This window comes from Phocoena sinus, chromosome X, assembly GCF_008692025.1.
Source record: "Phocoena sinus isolate mPhoSin1 chromosome X, mPhoSin1.pri, whole genome shotgun sequence".
Classification (NCBI taxonomy): Eukaryota; Metazoa; Chordata; class Mammalia; order Artiodactyla; family Phocoenidae; genus Phocoena; species Phocoena sinus.
This window is the reverse complement of record NC_045784.1, coordinates 26201959-26222183: the sequence shown is the minus strand read 5'-3', so window position 1 is coordinate 26222183 and position 20225 is coordinate 26201959. Positions and strand designations below refer to the sequence as shown.

The window sequence follows — 20225 nt, the reverse complement described above, 5'->3', positions numbered from 1 at the left end:
TTCTTGAGAAACTGAAAGATGTAGAAGAACTAAAAGTTTAAATTCTGTTTAAAAATGATGATTACACAGACGGACACAAGTATATGCACACTCTTAAATGAAAACATTAACTTACTTCCAGTTGGGATTAAATCTCTATCTGGTATAAACAACTTATATCCATAATGCTTTTCAAGCATATCAGGTAGGATTTCAAGAGCAAAGCGTTCTTCTTCCCCAGTCTCTTGATTCCACTGGTCAGGATCCACTTTGGTGTATGATAAGTATGCATCATAATCTTTATTATCTGTCAAGAACATTACAGAGTAAAGCTGAAGTCACTACTCTACAAAGAAAACAGTAGGACATGAGAACATTCACCTCATTTCATAAATATCTCCAAGTGTCCCACTTCTGGGATGCCAAAGAAAGAAGTCTTTATTAATTTTCATTAAGAATACAATAATGCCAAGTATCGTGGAATGAATTTTGGGGTATAAAGGAGTCACTATTTTTGTTGTTATTAAGACAGTAGGAGAAAAATTAATGAGAAGAGCAATGAAATGGTAACGCTCAACATCTTTGATGCACAGATCATACAGAATTTTGACAGCTTATAAAAGCCACATATTTGGATAGTACGTTCTTATTCTACATAAATGTACATTCACCTAATCAAAGAAAGAACACTGAAACTGGCTTGAGGAATGGTTTTTAGGTTGTGTGTGTTGTGCTGATTTTCTTTTGGGGAAAAAATAAAATGAAATTTGGAATAATTAATTTTTCTTTGGGAGCTGGTTCTTGGATTTTAGAACTGAGTTTAGTATGCTGAATTATTATAGAAAAACATATTGTTTTCCTGATCTTCATTTACCTTACATGTAAATTATTGCCAAATTATTTTTCATCATGTTAATCAGTTTGACTATAAGAATCCAAAATTATAATATAAATGAATGAAACTTAGTTCTAAAGTTTGATTTCTTTCCTCATTCTTCCCCATATTTACATGAGAACTCTTCAAATATTTGATGACTACTATCGTGCATTATTTTTATCTTAACGTAAACATCCCCAAATTCTCATTTGTTGTTTCTTAGAATAAGAAGTCATTTATCTTCTGCACAGTCTCATTCTCCAATTTCCTTTTCAGAGTGTGATATCAGGATTCATAATTCACCTCAATTCTAAATACTATCAGTATGCTGAGACTATCAATATCAATATGCTTAGGTCTCTTTTGTGCTTCTTTCCCAATGACTGTCATTGTATTATTTGATTATTAGATCAAGTTGAATTGAAACACTCTTAAATTTCAGAACAAAATGAACTGGGCATTTGGTATAGAAAATTTAAAATCTTTGGGGTATAAAACATCAAAGATACAGGGGCATCCATGACTTGCTCTGGATGGCTTTGGGACACTCCTTTTGACTTCAAAGACACTAAAGCTCTCTCCTATAACTTGTCATGGAAAACTCGAAAAACTGTTTACTTCACCTAAAGTTAACACAGGCATATAAGAAGCTAGCAATTCTACTATAGGATCCCTGGGGAAAAGAACCTTTAGCTATGGAAGATTTCTTTAAAGCACATTTCAAGTAAAAAAAAAAAATGTAATCATCCCTATCATATTTTGGTATTTGGTATTTTCTTTATTCTTCAACCAGGATATAGTTGTACATAGTAAAAATAAAATTCAATTTTCACAAAAAATAATAATTATGTTTGTTATACCATGTCTACGCACACATGCCAGCAGTCTACAGTGGTACCATTTTGTTGATGTAAATACTTCAGTTGAGTAAGAAATCATAGAAAATAGCACATAATAAAGCTATAATATAATACCAGTTAGTATTTAATTAAAATGTCAATTTATTAGATAATCACATGCCATATCTATGAGATAAAATCTTCCCCTTTGCAATATGGGTCAGTAGCTTCCAGTTTAGAGGAAGGTGTAGACAAGTCAACAATCTATTTCCAGAGGATAAATGTGTTGCAAAGAGTAGTACAGGGGTCATGGGCCAAAGGGAGGACTCTTTAAGCCAGACTGCAGATTGTAGAATGATTTCATGCATATACTACTTTCTTTCTGGGAGGTTTTCCTCTTCCAGATTTTTACAAAGTACTGTAAAGTGCTGAAGTTTGCTCAGACCTGAGATGTATAATGACTAGATTCTCATTCTTTGCTTTTTGCCTTCTGTAGGCTTAAAAAATATTTGATAACCAGATCAATATGAACAACAAAAAGAACAGAGCACTTATGACTCAGAGGAGATGTAAACAATGGTCCACCAATACTCGTAAGTTCCAGCTGGATATCACTTCTGCTTACATGACACTGTTTCTGGTTCCCCTGCCTCTTCAATGGACATCTCTCTTCCAATCCATAAATACTGTCATTTCTCAAGATGTTTTCTGTGGCCTGTTTCATTTGTCTTTCAGTCTGTTTTCCCTTAAAAATCTCCTTTCCTCCTATGACATCAACAACCACTTCTGTGTAGACGTCTTTCTAATGTAGATGTCCAATCTCGTCTTCTTTCTCATGAATCTGTAACCTGGACCCCTTAATTTGGATGCTCAGCATGTACCTCACATTTGACATGTTCACAACGAAACAAGCTTCCCATCTCAAGCTTTGTTTTCACATTTTATTTCACTTAAATTTTATTAACATAACAATCTCACATCTTTAGTCTCCAAACTTCAGAGGCATGTTCCACTTATCTCTTTTCATTACCAATAACCTCACAGCTATTCACTGGTGAAAATCCTTTGGATTCTGTTTCCATCCTAGGTGAGGCCCTACTCTCTTCTCAACTGTTATAATTATATTTTAGTGGGTCTTCCCTCTCCATTTCCTTATTCTTCTGGCCCATTCCGCATAGAATCACAAAATTTATTTTTCCAAACCTCACCACTGATTGTGTTTATGGTAGCTTGAAAAATATTTATGGCTATCCGTTGTCAAAAAAACAGCAGCTAACTCTGCAGTTGTTTCCTCTGAATCTGAGCCTGATATCATTGAGTTGAAGGTGATCTCTTTTCCCATGTATTATATTATTGTGCTCACATTTTATCTTCTTTCTTTGACCACAAGATCCTTGACTCAGATATGTGACTAGGGCTTAGTAGATGCTCAAACATATCTGTTGATGAAATGAATGAATGGCCTCTCATTTGGGTATCACATGACATACCTTATGGCTAGTGTGGAGATTTTCTCAAGATTTGGGTCATTTCCTAGGAGAGATGTCTTTGGTGATACACACTCCAAGCTGCCTGGACTCCTCAAGTAATTACTAGGAGCTACAGGGTCAAAGTTTAGCAAAGTTCCTTTGGAATAATCTTGAACTGTATTTTCTCACTGTGACTCAGTTGAAGACCTCAGAGTCCTTGTAAACTTCTCTGAAAAAGTGGTTTTCATGCTGAAGCATGAACGGCAACAATTTGGAGGACTTGATAAAATACAGACTGTTAGGTCCCACCTCCAGAGTTTTCAATTCAGAGCATCTGGAATAGGTCCTTAGAATTTGAATTTATAGCAAACTATCAGGTGATACTGCTGCCGGTCCAGGGACAATACTTTGAGAAATTCTGCTCTAGGACAGGGTATAGGTACCCAAAGGTCTCAAAGGCATCAAAGAACTGCAGTCAGCTGCCAGGTAATTGATCCAAGTACCACAAAACCTACACACTGCAGCCTCAGCTCCATGATAGGTGGTCTTGATACTTACAGGGCATGTGCTCTTAAATAAAATAGCTGAAAATCCCCTTTCATCAAAAAGGGGATAAATTCTTACCTAGACTAATATATTCAGTAACTGTATTAAGCTTAAATGAACCTTGGGAAGAGGTGCTGTGGTCTCGGTCAGTTTTCTATCTCTTTATGTCATCTGAGTGAATTTATAACATTTAAGCTAATATCTCCCAGATAAAAAGGAGTCGCTCACATGTAGGTTATTCTGGTAATAAGGCCCCTTGCAAGCATCTGCAGCAGCTTCCTCCCTCAAATCAATGGGACACTTGATTGATATCTAATTCCTCTCTTTCCCCAGAGTCTATGTCAGTGCAGTACTGGGCTAGGCATTTATTTACCCACAGAAGCAAACTCCTGACTTGAAAATTATCAGACTGCAAACACCAGGCCAGATATCATGCTAAATTCAGCAATGTTTTCTGATTCAAAATCACATGGATTCTAAGGTTTCTTCTTTTTTCCCAGTTACCAGCTGAATCTGAATCTTGGGAAATATCTCTTAGATTTTTTTTTTTATATCTGTAAGAACATACATTGACTAATCCTAATGTGTATAAGAAACTGAAAAATTGAGATTTTTTATAATCATAGAAAAAAAAGTATGCTAAGATTTTTAAAGGTAGGACTGTGATCTTTTAAATTCAACTTAAGTTTATAAACAGCTGAAAACTAGTTAGTCATAACAAGAGAGTACAGCAATATATTTCTTATTCTGAACTTTATTCTCTAAATTTTATTTTCTGTAACTTAAACCTTCAACTATAATTCTTTGACTACAGAGATGGAAAGCAGTTGATGTACACACCCTCTGTAATAATATTCATAAGCTCTAATATAGTCATTGGTTTACTCTTTTCATGATTTTCAAGCGATTCTGACTGTAATTTCCCACAAAAAAAGAAAAATAGGAATGAAGTCAGCAAGATGGTCAAATAAGATATCCCTTGCATGTATCCTCTCAGCTGCAGTACAGAGCCAGTCCTGCCCACCCAAGGACCCATCCAATGACCAGATAGAAGCCCTCCAAGAAACCTGGTGGGAGACATACCCATCCACACACCTGGCAATAGGTCCACCGAGTGAAGACCCGATTGTGGATCCTGAAGTGAACACTTGTCCAAGTGCTATACTACTGAACAAGGTACTAGAGGCATTCCTCTCCACCCAGAGACCAGACAGGATCCATGTGAACGTGAGCTCCTGCTCACAAGCCTGCCAACCATGAACTTCACTGCAGACCCAGCAACAGACTCAAAACTAGCTCCAGCCCAGAATGATTAGGATTCTGGAGGTAATCCCATTGGCCTGGGGAACAGACAGGAGAAGAACTTTACCTGCTAAAGTCAATGTGTAAAGATTAGAAGAGATGTTTGCTCCTTCAAATGCAGAGACACTAATGCAGGGATACATGGATCACAAAGATAATCGGGCAAATATGACATCACCAAAGGAAACTAATAAAGCGCCAGTAACCAAGCCCTAAGAAATGGAGATCTACAACTTGTCCAGCAAAGAATTAAAAATAATCATCTTAAAGGACATCAGTGAAATACAAAATAACACAGATAGACAATTTAACAAAATCAGAAAACAATGCATGAACAAAATGAGAATTTTATGAAAGAAACAGAAACCATAAAAAAGAATCAGACAGAAATCCTCAAGCCAGCAACTACTTTGACTGGTGAATTCTACTAAATATTTAAAGAAGAATTACTGCAATCCTCAAACTTTTCCAAGGAAAAATTGAAGAGGAGGGAACACTCTCAAACTCATTTTATGAGGCCAGCATTATCCCGATACCAAAGCCAGATAAGGACACTACAAGAAAACTATAAGCCAGTATCCCTAATGAATACAGATACAAAAAAATCACAACAAAATACTAGCAAACCAAATTCAACTGTACATTAAACAGATAATATAACATGATCAAGTGGGATTTATGGGACTTCCCTGGCAGTCCAGTGGTTAAGACTCCATGCTTACATTGTAGGGGGCATGGGTTCAATCCCTAGCTGGGGAACTGTGATTCCACATGCTGTGTGGCATGGGCAAAAACGAAAGCAGGATTTATTCCTGGGATGCAAGGATGGATCAACATATGCAAATCAATTCCATTTAGAATATCATCAAAAATTATAAAATACTGAAAAATAAATTTAGCCAAAGAGGTGAAAGATCTGTACATTGAAAACTATAAGACACTGATGAAGAAACTGAAGAAGAAACAAATGGAAAGCTATCCCATGTTCATTAATCAGAATTGTTAATATTGTTAAAATGACCATACTACCCGAAACTATGTATAGATTCAATATAATCCCTATCAAAATTCCAATGGCGGGCTTCCCTGGTGACGCAGTGGTTGGGAGTCCGCCTGCCGATGCAGGGTTTGTGCCCCAGTCCAGGAGGATCCCACATGCCACGGAGCGGCTGGGCCCGTGAGCCATGGCCGCTGGGCCTGCATGTCCGGAGCCTGTGCCCCGCAGTGGGAGGGGCCACAGCAGTGAGAAGCCTGCGTACCGCAAAAAAAAAAAAAAATTCCAACGGCAATTTTAACAGAAATATAAAAAAACTCTAAAATTCATATGGAATCAAAAAAGACCCTGAATAGCCAAAGCAATATTGAGAGAGAAGAGCCCAGCTGGAGGCATCACACGTTCTGATTGCAGACTATACTGCAAAGCTATAGTAATCAAAACAGTATGGTGCTGACATAAAAACAGACACATAGACCAATGGAACAAAATCAAGAGCCCAGAAATAGACCCACATATATGTGGTCAGTTGATATTTGACAAGGGGGCCAAGAATACTCAATGTGGAAAGGATAATCTTTTTAATAAATGGTGTTGGGAAAACTGTCTATCCACATGCAAAAGAATAAAGTTGGGCCCCTATTTCACACCATTCACAAATTTTAATCTGAAATGGATTAAAGACTTAAATGTAATACCTGAAACCATAAAACTCCTAGGAGAAAACATAAGGAAAAACTCCTTAACAATAGTTTTGGCAACAATTCTTTGGCTATGACACAAAAAGCACAAGCAACAAAAGCAAAACGAAACAAGTGTGACTATATCAAAGTAAAAAGCTTCTGCACAGCAAAAGAAACAATCAATCAATAAAAAGGCAAGTTACAGAATGGGAGAAAATATTTGCACACCATATATTAGATAAGGGGAGGGTTAATATCTAAAATATATAAGGAACTCATACAACTCAATAGCAAAAAGACATGTAGGACATACAATGGCCAAAAGGTGTATAAAAAGATGTTCAACATCACTAATCAAGAAGTGCAAATCAAAACCACAATGAGACCTCACCTCATACTTCTTAGGATGGCTATTATCAAAAAGACAAGGTAACAACTGTTGGCAAGGATGTAGAGAAAAGGGAACCCTTCTGCCCTGTTGGTGGGGATGTAAGTTGGTACAGCCACTATGTAAAACAGCATGGAGATTCCTCATAAAATTAAAAATAGAAGTATCATATGATCCAGCAATCCCACTTCTGGGTATATATCCGAAGGAAACGAAACCACTCTCTCAAAGAGATATCTGTACCCCGGGGTTCACTGCAGAATTATTCACAATAGCCAAGACATGGAAACCACCTAAGTGTCCATCAACAGATGAATGGATAAAGAAAATGTGTATATGTGTGTGTGTGTATACATATATATATACATATATATATAAATACATACACACACAGTAGAATATTATTTAGTAGAATATTATTCTGCCATAAAAATGAAGGAAACCTTCCATTTTATTTAGATGGACCTTGAGGTCATTACGCTTAAGTGAAACAAGTCAGACAGAGAAAGACAAATACTGCATGATCTCACTTACAATATGGAACTGAAAAAGCTGAATTCATAGAAACAGAGAGTAGAATGGTGGTTGTCAAGGGCTGGGGGCAGGGGAAAGGGGGAGATGTTGGTCAAAGTAAATAAACTTCCTGCTATAAGAAAAATAATTTCTAGGGATAAATACACAGCTTGGTGAATATGGTTAACAATACTGTATTATATACTTGAGAGTTGCAGAGAACAGATCTTAAATGTTCTCACTACAAAAAGAAATCATTATGTGAGGTGATGGATATGTTAAGTAACATTACTGTGGCAATCATTTCACAATATATTCGTGTATCAAATCATCACACTGTATACCTTAAACTTACACAATGTTACATGTCAATTATATCTGAATAAAGCTGGGGGGAGAAAGAAAAACAAACAAACCAAAAACACCAAACCTAACCAATTAATTAGTTGCTTTGTTACTTTAAGTCAAACAATTAGTCCGGTAGAATTTTCTCCTTCAATTTACCGAATGAACTACTATGTTTTATAAAAAGATATATTTGAGGGGGAAAACGTTTAGACTCTGGAGAGTTAAGAAATAAAAATATGAATTAAAAATATTATTAAGAAATCTTGAAGAGAGAAGGAAAATATAGAACTGTGTAACAGGACTAAAAAAAAGTGGTTGGAAAAATGATAAATAAATATTTTCCTCTTTGACATATGAGAGGATATTAGTCAATTCTCTTTAAAAGGATTGAGAAGCCAAAGGATCCATGGATTTTTTAGAACAATAGAGCTTTTAAGAAAATGTAGACTGAAGACTCCCTTATCAAGATGAAGGTGGTGGCTATATTGGATGTGGGCTAGGAAAGAGATTTACTGACAATATAAACGGCTTGGGATTGACATTCAGGTCTTTGGGAGTTTTTAACCTTTAAACGCCTATTGAATGGTTGTCAGACGTTATTGGCAGGTGGCCACTTCTTTTTTTAAATTTACTTTCAAATATTTATAAGTCACATATGTGAAATTGACTAGTGACAGAGGCCATTATTCAGCAAATGGATTACCAAAAGGAGACCCGGGTAGGGCCCAATGATGAACTGTATATTTCATTTTAAAAGGCGATTTTCTATGTTTGCATGTAGTGTATTAGCACAGAATTATGCGATCATTAAAAACTAGCATTGACATAATTTGAATAAATAAGAGTTTTAAAAAAATTAAGTCATTTCTTTCTTGTATTTCAGATTTGCCTTCATATGCTTTTTTATATTTCCAACTAATAATTTTTCAATTAAAAACTCTGCAGAAATAGATGATAGATCTTTGAATAAAAAACATTAAGCATTGCCTTCCCTGGTGGCGCAGTGGTTGAGAGTCCGCCTGCCGGTGCAGGGGACGTGGGTTCGTGCCCCGGTCCGGGAGGATCCCACGTGCCGCAGAGCGGCTGGGCCCGTGAGCCGTGGCCACTGGGCCTGCGCGTCCGGAGCCTGTGCTCCGCAGCGGGAGAGGCCGCAGCAGTGAGAGGCCCGCGTACCGCAAACAAAACAAAACAAAACAAAACATTAAGCATATATTAATATTTTGCTTTTGTGATTATTGAATGTCATTGTATTAATAAATTCCACTTTTCATGTCAATTCAGCCATGGTGGCATCTGACAATTATACTCGAAAATAAAGTTGATTGAGTTTTACACTTTGAAAATTTAACAATATTGTTCTAGTTTACATGTTTTACTACTTGGTACTTTTCTGGACTATTTGAATCCATAGGAACTCAAAAAAGAGGTCCTTCTGCTCCCATAAATAAATAAATGTGATAAGGAATCTTGAATTCATAATGCTCTACAAGTTGTAAGTATTCACTAGTAAGTGCTCGTTACTCAAAGTGAAAAGGGCTGCAAAAATGATGTGCCTGAAGTACCATTTTAGTAAAGATGAAGGAGAAAATAACTAGACCTTGGGATTAAGAGGGGAATCTTTGTAAGTTAGGGGGATATATGAATTGTATATGAGACAGAGAAAGAGAAGGGAGGGAGAAGAGACAGGAAAGAAGGAAGAAAGGAAGGAAGGAAGAAAGGACTACCTGTATACAAGCATTTAAACAAAAGTGGAAGGGAAACCCCAGTCAGAGGTATGGAGGGGCAAAGGATTCTGGTTGTTGTGATAACTGTATTTTTTTTGTAATTATTCCAGCAAAGATGGTACGATATTATGTTAGTGTATGTTCAGCTCTAGAGACAGTAGGTTGCCTTTATGAGGATGGTCAGCTAGCATTTAATTAGAATAAGGCAACACTCTAGAGCCACTACAAACACTTCAACTATCTTTATTTCTGATCAAAAGTAGATGCTTCATTAATTAGCACAATGGATGTTAGAAATAAAGTTTCATTGCTAAAATTAGTGGTTTTTTACTAAGTATAGTAGATCTTCGAAATGGACCCTCCATGTTGAAATCAGTGCTACTCAAGACATATGCAAAGGAAATCATAAATAAAACGAAAAGACAACCTACAGAATGGGAGAAAATATTTGCAAATGATGTAGCCGACAAGGGATTAATTTCCAAAATATACAAACAGCTCATAATCAAAAAAACAACCCAATCAATCAAAAAATGGGCAGAAGATATAAATAGACATTTCTTCAAAGACGACATGCAGGTGGCCAAAAGGCACATGAAAAAGTGCTCAACATCACTAATTATTAGAGAAATGCAAACCAAAACTACGAGGTACCACCTCCCATCTGTCAGAATGGCCATCATTAAAAATTCTACAAATAATAAATGCTAGAGAGGGTGTGGAGAAAAAGGAACCCTCCTACACTGTTGGTGGGAATGTAGTACAGCTATATAGAGAACACTATGGAGCTTCTTTAAAAAACTAAAAATAGAGTTGCCATATAATCCAGCAATCCCATTCCTGGGCATATATCCAGAGAAAACTCTAATTCAAAAAGATACATGCACCCCAATGTCCACTGCAGCACTATTTACAATAGCCAAGACATGGAAGAAACCTAAATGTCCATTGACAGAGGAATGGATAAGGAAGATGTGGCGCGCGCACACACACACACACACACACACACACACACACACACACACACACAGTGGAATATTACTCAGCCATAAAAAGAACGAAATAATGCCATTTGCAGCAACATGGAAGGACCTAGAGATTAGCATACCAAATGAAGTAAGACAGAAAAAGACAAATATCATGATACCGCTTATATGTGGAATCTAAAAAAAATGATACAAATGAACTTAATTACAAAACAGAAATAGAGCCACAGACACAGAAAACAAACTTATGGTTACCAAAGAGTAAAGGGGGGGAGGAATAAATTAGGAGTTTGGGATTTACATATACACACTACTATGTATAAAATAAATAAACAACACGGATTTACTATGTAGCACAGGGAGCTATACTCAATATTTTGTAATAACCTATAAGGGAAAAGAATCTGAAAAAGAATTTTATTTATAACTGAATCACCTTGCGCTATACCTGAAATGAACACAACATTGTAAATCAACTATTCTTCAATTAAAAAAAGACATATGGGTAACATGACATCATTTAGAGACACATCCCACCCCTCAAGTATCTAGTGGGGTCAGTGGCCTGCCTCCTTAGGGAAACTGTTCCAGGCTTGATTCCAAATGGTCCTGTGTCCTGATGAAGAATATTTTTTTCATAAGTTCAAATTTATTTCAGAAAGAATGTAAAAAGTTACATGTAATAGAAAAGATGGTAAATATTAGAGAAATTTTTGAAAAAATGTAAGTATAAACATCTCGAATCATAACACCCTACAATGCTGTTTTCATGTTTAAATATTATCCTTCAGTTCTTATCTACATGGAGACATAGGGATGTGCAAAGCTGATGATCACAGTATACAAATCTTTTTGTTTTCTGCTTTTCATTTAATAGCATGACATTTTTCTGTATCACTACCCAGTTAATGAAGAATATCCTTAGGTGTCTTTAGATGGTTAGCCTAATCTTGCCACTGGCATTGTCACATTTGCCTCAGGGGCAAGGTTTTTTGCAAGGTTTTTTGGGAACTCACACACAGACACACACACACACACTCACATGACACAGAGTTGGGACTTCTTCAAGTTTATAAGATAGGTTAAATGATTGTTTATTAATAAATGTATATGCAGCAGAATTTGTCCAAATTTTCTTTCACTATTTTGTGGAATCAAGGTGGTAGAGGAGTAATTTACCTTCTCCTACCCCTAACCATTATGGTTACCTCATTTACTCAAAGGGACCTGAGAATTATGTGTAACTGCATTGTCTTGGTCCATTCTCAATAGCTGTGTTTGTCCAAACACCAGCACCTCCTTTTAACTGGAACTATGCGTGATCAGATTCCATGGGGGTGGCCAGGCTATAAATGTAAGTTGGGTCACCCTGTTACAGCAGTTGCTTTCTTAGCTAAGAAAACTTTCTGCTCCGGCAGGCAACATAGGGGCATGCTCTTTTTTTTTTTTTTTCCCAGAGAATTACAGTACACTTGTACTTAGAAAGAGAAGTCTGGCCGAGTGTGGAGGATCAAATGGAGGGGAACAGGAAAAGGCTAAGAAGGTGGTGTAGGAGGTTTGCACAAGGCATTTGCAATGAAGACTGAGGGAATAGTCTATTTTCAGGAGGTACAATTAACTGACCATGATTACTAATTGGAAATGGCAGATGAGGAGGAAGTGAAGCAAACGAGGTAGAGGATGATACAAAGAACTGAGACGTAAAATGGAGGATGATAAGAAATGAGTGTGGGGGGTGCGTGACTCAAAAGCTGGGGTTGGGACCTATCATAGTGGAGAAAACCAACAGGTTAGCAGAGAAAAAAATGATAACAAGAGAACTGGGAGAAAGACATTTAGATTTAGGAGTCATTTGTACACAAATGCAAGTGTAGACAGGGTTGTACATGTGATCCAAAAAGGTGATGCTGCAGAATTAGAAGAGAAGTGCTAAGGCCTGAGTCTAGGGGAAACAATAAAATGTAAGGCTGTGTAGAGGGGAACAAGGAGTGATGTGAACAAACTAAGAGAGCAAAGCATCAATATGTTCCATCTTGGAAAAATAGAATCCTTTTGATATAGAACTGATACAGCCAGGTAATGCCTATTGCAATGACTTGAAAGGAACTGACTAAATGTGTCTAGATGCCAAATAGTCCATCTCCTAGTCTGATACAGTGATGGAAATTTGGGGGATTTGGAGTCATTTGGACCTGGGTTTGAACTCTGTCTTCCTGGTTGTATAGCTCTCTATCAATAAAATAGTCAACACAGCCCTTGTCATTTAATACATATTCAATAAATAGTCAGTGAATCTGTTATTATCAATCACCATAGTTCTGACATTACTTCAAAATATGAGGTAAACTTTCTTTCCCTCTTTTTCTTCACACTCTTTGCCTTTCCTTCCAAGAGCACTTTATGTATTCCCTTTTCAGGGGCGATAACATGGTAGCCAAGAATAAAGAAGACCGATCAACTTTGACTTTCAAATTACAGTTTTTGAAGCCAAGTCAAGAATATGAAAAGTTTGGGGTCTCTTAACAATTCTCTCTTCTTTGGAAAAAGAAAGGACTTGTGGGAGAGCTAGGAAGAATGGGGATTTGATGATGTCAGAGAAATTTTTCAACAATGGAAGAGTAGATATTTATTCAACCATAATAGCATGTGTAGAAGGATCTAAGGGGATGAGACATAGGTTTAGAGGCAACTAAACTCTTCAGAATATTCTACCATTCAGAACACGACAAAAAATTATACTGGAAATTGACAGTTTCGGTGAAATCATTCATATCATTCAGAACACAAAATATGTTCAAAATAGATAAAGTGAGACTTGTTTAGGTAATCTGCTTTTCCAAATACCTTCTACTATGCTAACTGTGCAAGCAACAGCAGATCTTTAGGTTATATTGAACACACCAAAGTTTTAAAAAGCTAAAAACAATAGGGGCTCAGTGTCCAATAAAATAAAGGTTTTGTAAATAGACCTATATTCAAATCCCCTCTTGGCCACTTACAATAATACTAGTGCTATCTTCTTTAGTAAGTTATTTAACCACTGGGAGCCTCAGTTGCTTTATCAGTAAAATGGATATTATAACATTGATCTTAGATTCTTTTTTGAGGTTTAGCAAAAATGATTTTAAGAATGCCTAGCACTTTGCTTGATTCTCACTCAACAACGACTCTGACATTGGCAATTTTCTCATATCTCTTTGAAGCAGTACTGAACGATAATTTGTATGAACAGGCAAGAAAGTTAGAAACAAAGAACAAATAGGCTAATCAGTACTTTAAAATGAAAAAAAACAACAACAAACAAACAGCTTTGCTGCAGCACAGACTTCACCCTGATGGGAAGGGGAGAAGGTTAAAAAGAGAGGAGTGTTAGGGATGCTGAATAAATGGCTCTTCTTCACAAGTCTGACAAAGTGACAAATAAATGTGATTTATTCCAGAGGCCCCTGGAAATGTGGTAGCATGGGCAATTGCTTTATTTTCCTTTGTACCAATTAGTGAAAAATGAATAGTCAATAAAAAGAGATTACAAAAATGATCAAGAAACCTTGACCATCTGTACAATTTATTGTCACTTCACATATGCTTCCTATATTGCAAGTCTATCTTATATTATGACTCACTTTCAAACGACCAAAAAAGGAAAAAAAAAACTTTAGTCCTCTCATGGGCGGTTTATGGAGCTCAATTGTAAGGACTCCAAATTCTTCTTAGATTGTACACATATTCATGACTGACCAGAGGCAAATAATACTTATGATTTCTACAAAAACAATATTTATTTATCCAACTTAAGTAAAAGTATTAGATTTATTATTATGAAAACAACTTGCTTGTACACTTTCCTATCTGTTGGTCCCCACTTGGAATAAAAATTAGCCTGTCTAAATATAGCTAAATAAACAGGATTGAAAAGACTGCTGGATGATTTCTAAAATATTTGGTACTGTTTATTATAACTGACCAGTCTAAACAAGGAACAAATTGAGATTCACTTCAAACTATTGGGCCAGGGAACACAATTAAAAGAGACACTCCTGGGCTTCCCTGGTGGCGCAGTGGTTGAGAGTCCACCTGCCGATGCAGGGGACACGGGTTCGTGCCGTGGCCTGGGAAGATTCCACATGCCGCGGAGCGGCTGGGACCGTGAGCCATGGCTGCTGAGCCTGCACGTCCAGAGCCTGTGCTCCGCAACGGGAGAGGCCACAACAGTGAGAGGCCCGCGTACCGCAAAAAAAAAAAAAAAAAAAAAAAGAGACACTCCTTACTTATATAGAAGTAAAGCTGGACTTTCAGTACTGATTACAAGGTGAGAGAAAATGAACACTCTGATAACACTCCAGTCAGCGTTTGTAATTCGCAAGTGCTGTTTGGAATACCATTCTAAAAAGAGTAGGTACTGCTTTACAATTTTCAGAGGAAAATACCTACTGGCTGCAAAGCATCACACATATAGTTCCATATAAAAGATGAATTTACAAACTGAACATTGAAAGACTGTAAGAGCTGCTGCAAATGGTTATTCAGGTAACTTTTCTTCCCCTCAAAAAAACAAAAGCAGGAAACAGAATATTCAGAAAGAACATTAAAAGAGGGAACTCATCTTACCTCCATCCAGCTCCTCAGCCCCAAAATGATTCCTATAGAAGAGCATGATTTCTATCTTGTAACACTTGTAGATGGTCACCAAACAAACAAGCAGCAGAAGGATAGCACCAAGCCCTCCAGCAAGTTCAACTGTATACATCAGCTCTAAAAAAAAAATTACAAGAGGGAATTATACCATATTCACATACAAAATCATAAATTCAACTTGATTTCAGTTTTGTGGATGAGATCAGATGTAGGTAATGGATTAACACAACCCCTTCCTTTTCTGCCTGAGAATTTGATCTTTTGATAACTTTCTAGCTGTTGCCTTGGTAACCAGATAAGTAGTATGTGGTAGCTGTGTTTCTAAGCAACATTGCTTCTGGTAAAAATGAACCTATATTGGTAGATTACATTTGGACTGAGAGAATTATAAATACCTGATTGGAAACTATAATTTTGGGCTTGCTGGGGTGCGAGTAACTCTTACATATAAACCCAACCCTTGTGGGAATCCTGCAAGCTATGCTCACGGAGTTGATAAAAGAAAAATCGGTTCCTGTGGTATGAAGCTTTTAAGCCAGGATGGTTTCTGAACTCACCCAATATGAATCTTGATCCTTCCCACCTGAGCTGTCACCTGGGGGTTGGGGCTGAGAAGAGATGAGGGGTCAAACAGCACAGTTCCTGAAGGGCAGTGTGGATTGTCGCATAGAGTGTTGGGTGGACCACCTAATGAATACTGTCTGCTGGCTCCTGTCAGAAGCAATAACACTTGTCCTGTAGCTTTCTGAATAGAGTGGTATCAATGTGGCTGACCACGGTCTTGGAGGCTGAGTGCTAACTTGGGCTTAAGAAACAGGCTCTCTAGTGGATGTCACACCAGACTATGTTGGTAGTATTTTCCTTTCACTAAGCTACTTAAAATTTTTTTTTCTTATCCTTTCTTTCCGCTTTTACTTGGTATGTTACTACATTCTATCCAAAAGAGGAATTTTCCTGCCATTCACTGTATACAAGTTCTCTTATTCCTACTGAATGTTTATATTGCATAAAAAATGATCAGAAAATTTAAGGGATAAAAATGCACAGATTTTGAAACTCACTTTAACTGCCTATTTATGCATGTTTACATTGATCGTAATAGTCCAAATGTTATTGATGGGTATCCATTGTTCCCTGCAGTTGACAACTACCTTGAAAAATACTAGTTGCCTTAATTACCATTAAAGATAAATATGCCTGAAATTATGGCTCTAAAATAATGGCATTTTTGATCCTGTAATTTACAATCCACTAATGGGTTATCTAATTTTGTAACATAGTCAGTGTAGTTTTAGACTGAGAACTTTAAAAAAATCTATGGCTTTGCAGTGACAAGTACTCTTGGGTTACAAGATCACTCCTGAGATCTTACAAATAGGGTGAAATCATCATGGGTGCAATGTAGTATCAGTGACTAATAACCTGAAAAGTATGGCCATAATTTTCTCACAGGGACATGTTTGTGTGTTGTGTGCTTGCATGTGATGTCACTTTTCCTGTGATGATTACAGAAAAAAAAAAGCCTCAGCCATAGTTCTCATTATCTAGTCCTTCATTTCTAATTCAACGGTTTAATAAAAAAATACGTACAAACTACTGTTTCATCAAGTGTATTTTTCTGCTCTTGTTAAAATTAAATAGGACACAGAAGAAAAGCTTATAAAAAGTGATCGGACTTTATGAATTTAAGAAAGAAAAAATAAAGTGAGCTATTAAATCTTTTAGAGTCTAAGTGAATTAATATGAAGTGTGAAATACTAAAAAGTACCTCAAGGAAATTTATATATTTTTTATTTGTAAATATCAGACAGCTTTATCTGCTGAATCTTGTGAGGGACTACAACAAGATAGTACTTTTACAAAAGTACCAGGAATAAAATACAAAACCCAATTTAGTATAATGTTTTCCCACTACTATGAGAACAGAAAAGATTAGCGGGTAGATAAGTCTGTGGGGTACACTGAGTCTTGCTCTCTCAGGATATCAGTTAAACTCCACCACACATAGAAGCCTGTATAAAACTCTAACTTATGCCCACAGGGTAATTTATATACCAGAAAAAATCTGATTTAAATTACACTGGATATAATGGGAAAGAGAAGCATTTGGACTATGGCTACTTTTTTTTTTAACATTTTTATTGGAGTATAATCGCTTTACAATGGTATGTTAGTTTCTGCTTTATAACAAAGTGAATCAGCTATACGCATATATCCCCATATCCCCTCCCTCTTGCATCTCTCTCCCACCCTCCCTATCCCACCCCTCTAGGTGGTCACAAAGCACCGAGCTGATCTCCCTGTGCTATGTGGCTGCTTCCCACTAGCTATCTATTTTACATTTGGTAGTGTATATATTGGACTGTGGCTCCTTTTAATATTCATTCTGTTTTCTAATATAATGCATTACACACTTGGAATTCATCACTCCGAAATTTGTTGTGTGAGAAAAGAAATAAAAAAATAATGGAGAATGCTTAACTTCTACTCTCAAACACTGCTAGCAGAAGTGCCCAATGGTACTACTATATTAGAAAATTTTGAGTAGCCGCTAATAAAGTTAAATATGAATCTACCCTATGAACAGCAGTTACACTCCTAAGTATTTACCCAAAGGAAATATAAGCAGATGTCTATAAGAAGACTTGTACAAGAATGTTCAGAGTAGTCTTATTCATAGTAACCACAGCTGGAAAGAACTTAAATGTTCATTAACAGGATATGATGAACAAACTGTGTGTGACCGTGTGATATAATATACTCAGCAGTAAAAAGAATTAACTACTGCAACATGCATGAATCTCACAAAATTATGTTAGGTGAAGAAGGCCAGACACAAAGTAATACCTTCCGTATAATTCTATTTAAATGAAGTCCAAGAGCAGGCCAAAATAAACCTCAGGGATAGAAATCACAAAATGGATGCTTTGTGGATGGGTGATGGGAAATTTTATTGGGAAGGGGAAAGAGGGAACATAATGGGGTAAAAAACAACAACAACAACAAAAAACCTCTGTGTCTTTTTTCAGGTGTAGATACAAGTATTGATACATACTTTTGTCAAAACTCATTGAGCTAAAAACTTACGATCTATGTGTTTTATCTTATGTTAATTGTACTTCAATTCTTTAAAAATTTGATTTTTTTTAAAAAAAAGAGTCATTATAAGTTCTAACCCAAGGGCTATGTGGGAAGAAGCTGTAAGGAAAGCTGCGAGTCAGGACAGCTGCTTTGCTCTAGATAAGTGCCCAGGCAGAGAATGGTTCTTTCATGGTGCCCCTAAGCACATCCTTTGATTCTGGAACCATGGCACTGGGCCTGGGCATCTAGCATGCCTTACACACCCGAATCTCATTGAATAGCTTTTAGAACAATCAAAAACTATGCCTGAAATATAATTCTATTAATCCAGTAAGCAGCATTCTCATTTTCTTCAAATGCTATTTGTAACACTGGTCTCTACACACATTTTTTTTAACTTCTAAAAATTGAATATGTGTAAGAGAAAAATTTTATGACAGTTAAGTCTTTTTTGTTTTCAGAGAAGGAGTTGCCCAAATGTGAATTATTCCCATTGCTAGATGTCATGAGCCACTCAAAAAACTGTATATACTACCTTGAATACACTATTTATTAGGCTAACCAATAATACTGTCTAAAATGTAATGAGAAAAAGAGAGCAGGGTTGATGAGGCTTAGCAATTACAGAAATGGTCTTGTGTCACATGAATACCTCCTTTAAGGTACAAACACATGAAAACTTACATATACCTAGAGTGTGAGCAATAAAGCTAGAAAAATTCTTCTGAGCCATATGATAGCCATTTTCTTAATACTAGGGATACCCAAAACTAGACCAAGAAACAGCATTTACAAAGAGCTAACTTATTCTGAGATCTTGACAGTATCTCAGATTTTCCCCAGAAACCTCCGTAGTATTACACGGAGAAGCACGGTGTGCTTATAACAAACTTGTAAGTCGGAGAAGAAATGTGTCTTTCCCCACAGTCCACACAATAGTGCTTGCTCCTCAGTACGTTATTTTTATAGCGTAAAGACTAATACACCTGCCTTCATATTATAAATGCGTGCAGGTTAAAAATTTTTCCATTGAAATTTTTTCCATTGGTTTATATAGCATGTGTAAATTCTCCCAAAGAAAATGGTGCATTAGATTCAGTTTCCACATTCTTTTGCTCCAAGCTGGACACATTCATTAATATGAGTGCCAGCCATTACTGCTTATACATTAGGTCAGGACAAAATTACTAGGGGTTAAATTCTGTTACTGTTAAAAGAAATGATTGGGGCTCAATGCTGTATTTTATCTTTACATTACAATGTGAATGGTGTTGCCCCAGCAAATGTCATTTCCTTTTGAAATGGGATCTGCTTTTCAGCTCAAGTTCAAGCTGCCTGGAGTGGCAGCATTTAAAAAATAAAAAGATTCCCTTTCAGCACAATTCAACACCAGAGGATGGAAAGAGAAAGTGCAAACCTTTAAAAATCTGTTTAGCCTTTGTGCTATTTTGTTAAAATGACAGACTCTGCCCCCTTTAAGGGACTGAGACTGAATACTGAAAATTGTAAAGCAAAATCGCTGGGCAAAACCTAAGGGAAACCGGCATTTGGTTAAACACAACAAATGAACAAGTGCCAAAGAGTTACATTTAAGGGCACAAGCAGTCATTTAGTTACAGGCAATTAACAATAGTCCGTGGAAAGCTCCAGTATGGGCTAAGGGAAAACACATTGATTATTGCTGCAGTAGTACACTGCTTTCGGAATAAATTGCTTCAATTTAAAATTAGATTTGCAACAAGCATTTTGAGCAATGACTACAATTTTTTCTTATCAAGACAGTTGGACCAAGCAACCCTTTAAAAGAAACAGCTAATTAAAATAAAGCGCATGCCATCCCCTAGTATATTGGATTACACTG

At 36.6% G+C, this 20225-nt stretch overlaps 1 protein-coding gene across 1 annotated transcript in view; it reads right to left on the bottom strand.

The window, feature by feature from the left end:
• Nucleotides 1-20225, bottom strand: part of IL1RAPL1 (interleukin 1 receptor accessory protein like 1) — a 1361040-nt gene that overhangs the window by 1926 nt on the left and 1338889 nt on the right. The window contains exons 10-11 of the mRNA XM_032620953.1: nt 15257-15400; nt 116-286 (exon numbers count right to left, since the gene is read on the bottom strand). Of these exons, the coding sequence (XP_032476844.1) occupies nt 116-286; nt 15257-15400 (315 nt within the window). The remainder of the gene's footprint in view (nt 1-115; nt 287-15256; nt 15401-20225) is intronic.